Raw genomic sequence first — 1,777 nt, forward strand, 5'->3', positions numbered from 1 at the left:
TGATAACTAAACCACCACCTCTTCTGGTCCAATCATTAACGAAAGTCCGTGTTCGGTGAATAGAGGTGAAAACATCCTTTGTACAAAATCATCACTTGATTTGCAGTTTATTACGGTGAGCTTTAAATAATTCAATCTGTTGTCTAACAATAGATAAAATTGCTGTAGTATTTTTGTACACAGACAGACCTGCCTATAGTTTAGAAGTTTAACTTTTCAACCGTCGACACAGTTTCAAAACTTTACGTCAAATTAATAAACTTGTTGATGTGTACAAATTGGATGCCTGAATAATATGTACAAATTGGATGCTTGAATAATAACCTGCATCAACCAGATCTATTGACAGAACCATCAAATCAGCAGCCAAGTAAAATTTCTTTATTGTAATGTTTTCTTTCTAGTATTCAAACAAGATGAGGGGTTTGCAAGTTGAATCATTAACAAAAACACTGAAACTAACGACAGCAAAATTAATTTTAAACATTCAAACACGGACTTGAGTTAATTTTTAAAAAAAATTTAGTTAATTAGTTCATTTGTTTGCAATTTCAAAAACAAATTTGAAAACAAGTTGTAATTGTTGAAATCTAACCTAAAGTGGGAGTCTGGAGACTAAGTCTCAAATTTTTTTATCGGATTTGAAAATTGTTTGCGGTGTTGGACAATATTTTGCGGAGTAAAAAAATTTTCAATGAACGTACTGGTGTCAGAATTTTAAAAAATTTTCACTGACACTATGCGTTTGTTCGTTTGTTTCATTGCATTTGAGTTCTTATTTAACATCTATTATACAATTTTCTATAAAACCCACCTTTCCAATTTGTTTTTTTCATCTTTTTTGTTTTTTTCTAATTAATATTGAAATAAATCATTGACTCACACGCACGAGCAGCGCATTACATACATAAAATGTGACAGGTAAAAATCTTTCTGCAGTCAAAACAGGCCAACCATCTCGACGTTTATCTAAATAGTTAAAATTACTTGGCTTGTAGACTGTAGACAAAAAATTATTCTCAACAGCGGTAACCAAAATTTTAAAAAATCTTGATTACAGAATATGTAAATAAAAATTGTTTTATTTGAAATGGAAGTATCTCCTTCACTGTATAACAATTAATCAAAATGTAATCGAGTTATTCGAAAAATGGTTAAGTTGTCAAATCACAAAGTCAATATTCAGGATCGTCTTTGATGAACCAGCAGCAAAGATCTGAAAAATCTAACTTTGCTTTTAACAAGTTCTAGGCTGTAAAAAGTTATAGCGCACTATATAAGCTCGACCAAGTTTGAAACATCAAATTATTTAACAATTGTCTCATAGTGTTCAGCCGTGTTGATAAAAAGGATTTTAACTGCAGTACGAAAAAGATTTTTATCGCAACTCGAAAAGATTTTAATCATAATAAAATCAATATTTACTACCTGTTACACGTTTCTTGAATCAAATCGTTCAAATTCAACAATGGAACAAATGGATTTTTCATTCGACAGCGAAATTCCAGAAAAGAAAACTGCAAAAAAGAAAAAATGTTTAGTGGAAAACTGTAAATTTACAGCTGTAAACAACCACCACATGAAATACCACATGGTAACAACACATGGATTAGGGCAAAAACTTGTATGTCAAATTTGCAAAACATACACGTGTGCCAACAATTCTATGCTGAACAGCCATATGAAGAGCCACTCAGAAGTGAGGTCTCACGCGTGCCAGACTTGTGGAGCCTCGTACAAATTTTCGTACAAATTAAAACAACATCTCCTAAAACAC

The 1,777-nt window shown here is 31.6% G+C and overlaps 1 protein-coding gene across 1 annotated transcript; it reads left to right on the plus strand.

Moving 5' to 3' along the window:
• Nucleotides 1-1,573: 1,573 nt before the first annotated feature.
• On the plus strand, nucleotides 1,574-1,777 carry HELRODRAFT_128539 (hypothetical protein; the record flags this gene model as incomplete). Its single annotated transcript, XM_009019263.1, has 1 exon — nucleotides 1,574-1,777. A coding segment is annotated over one exon (204 nt), but the record flags the coding sequence as incomplete, so codon positions are not given.

This window comes from Helobdella robusta, assembly GCF_000326865.2.
Source record: "Helobdella robusta unplaced genomic scaffold HELROscaffold_24, whole genome shotgun sequence".
In the NCBI taxonomy this organism is placed as follows: Eukaryota; Metazoa; Annelida; class Clitellata; order Rhynchobdellida; family Glossiphoniidae; genus Helobdella; species Helobdella robusta.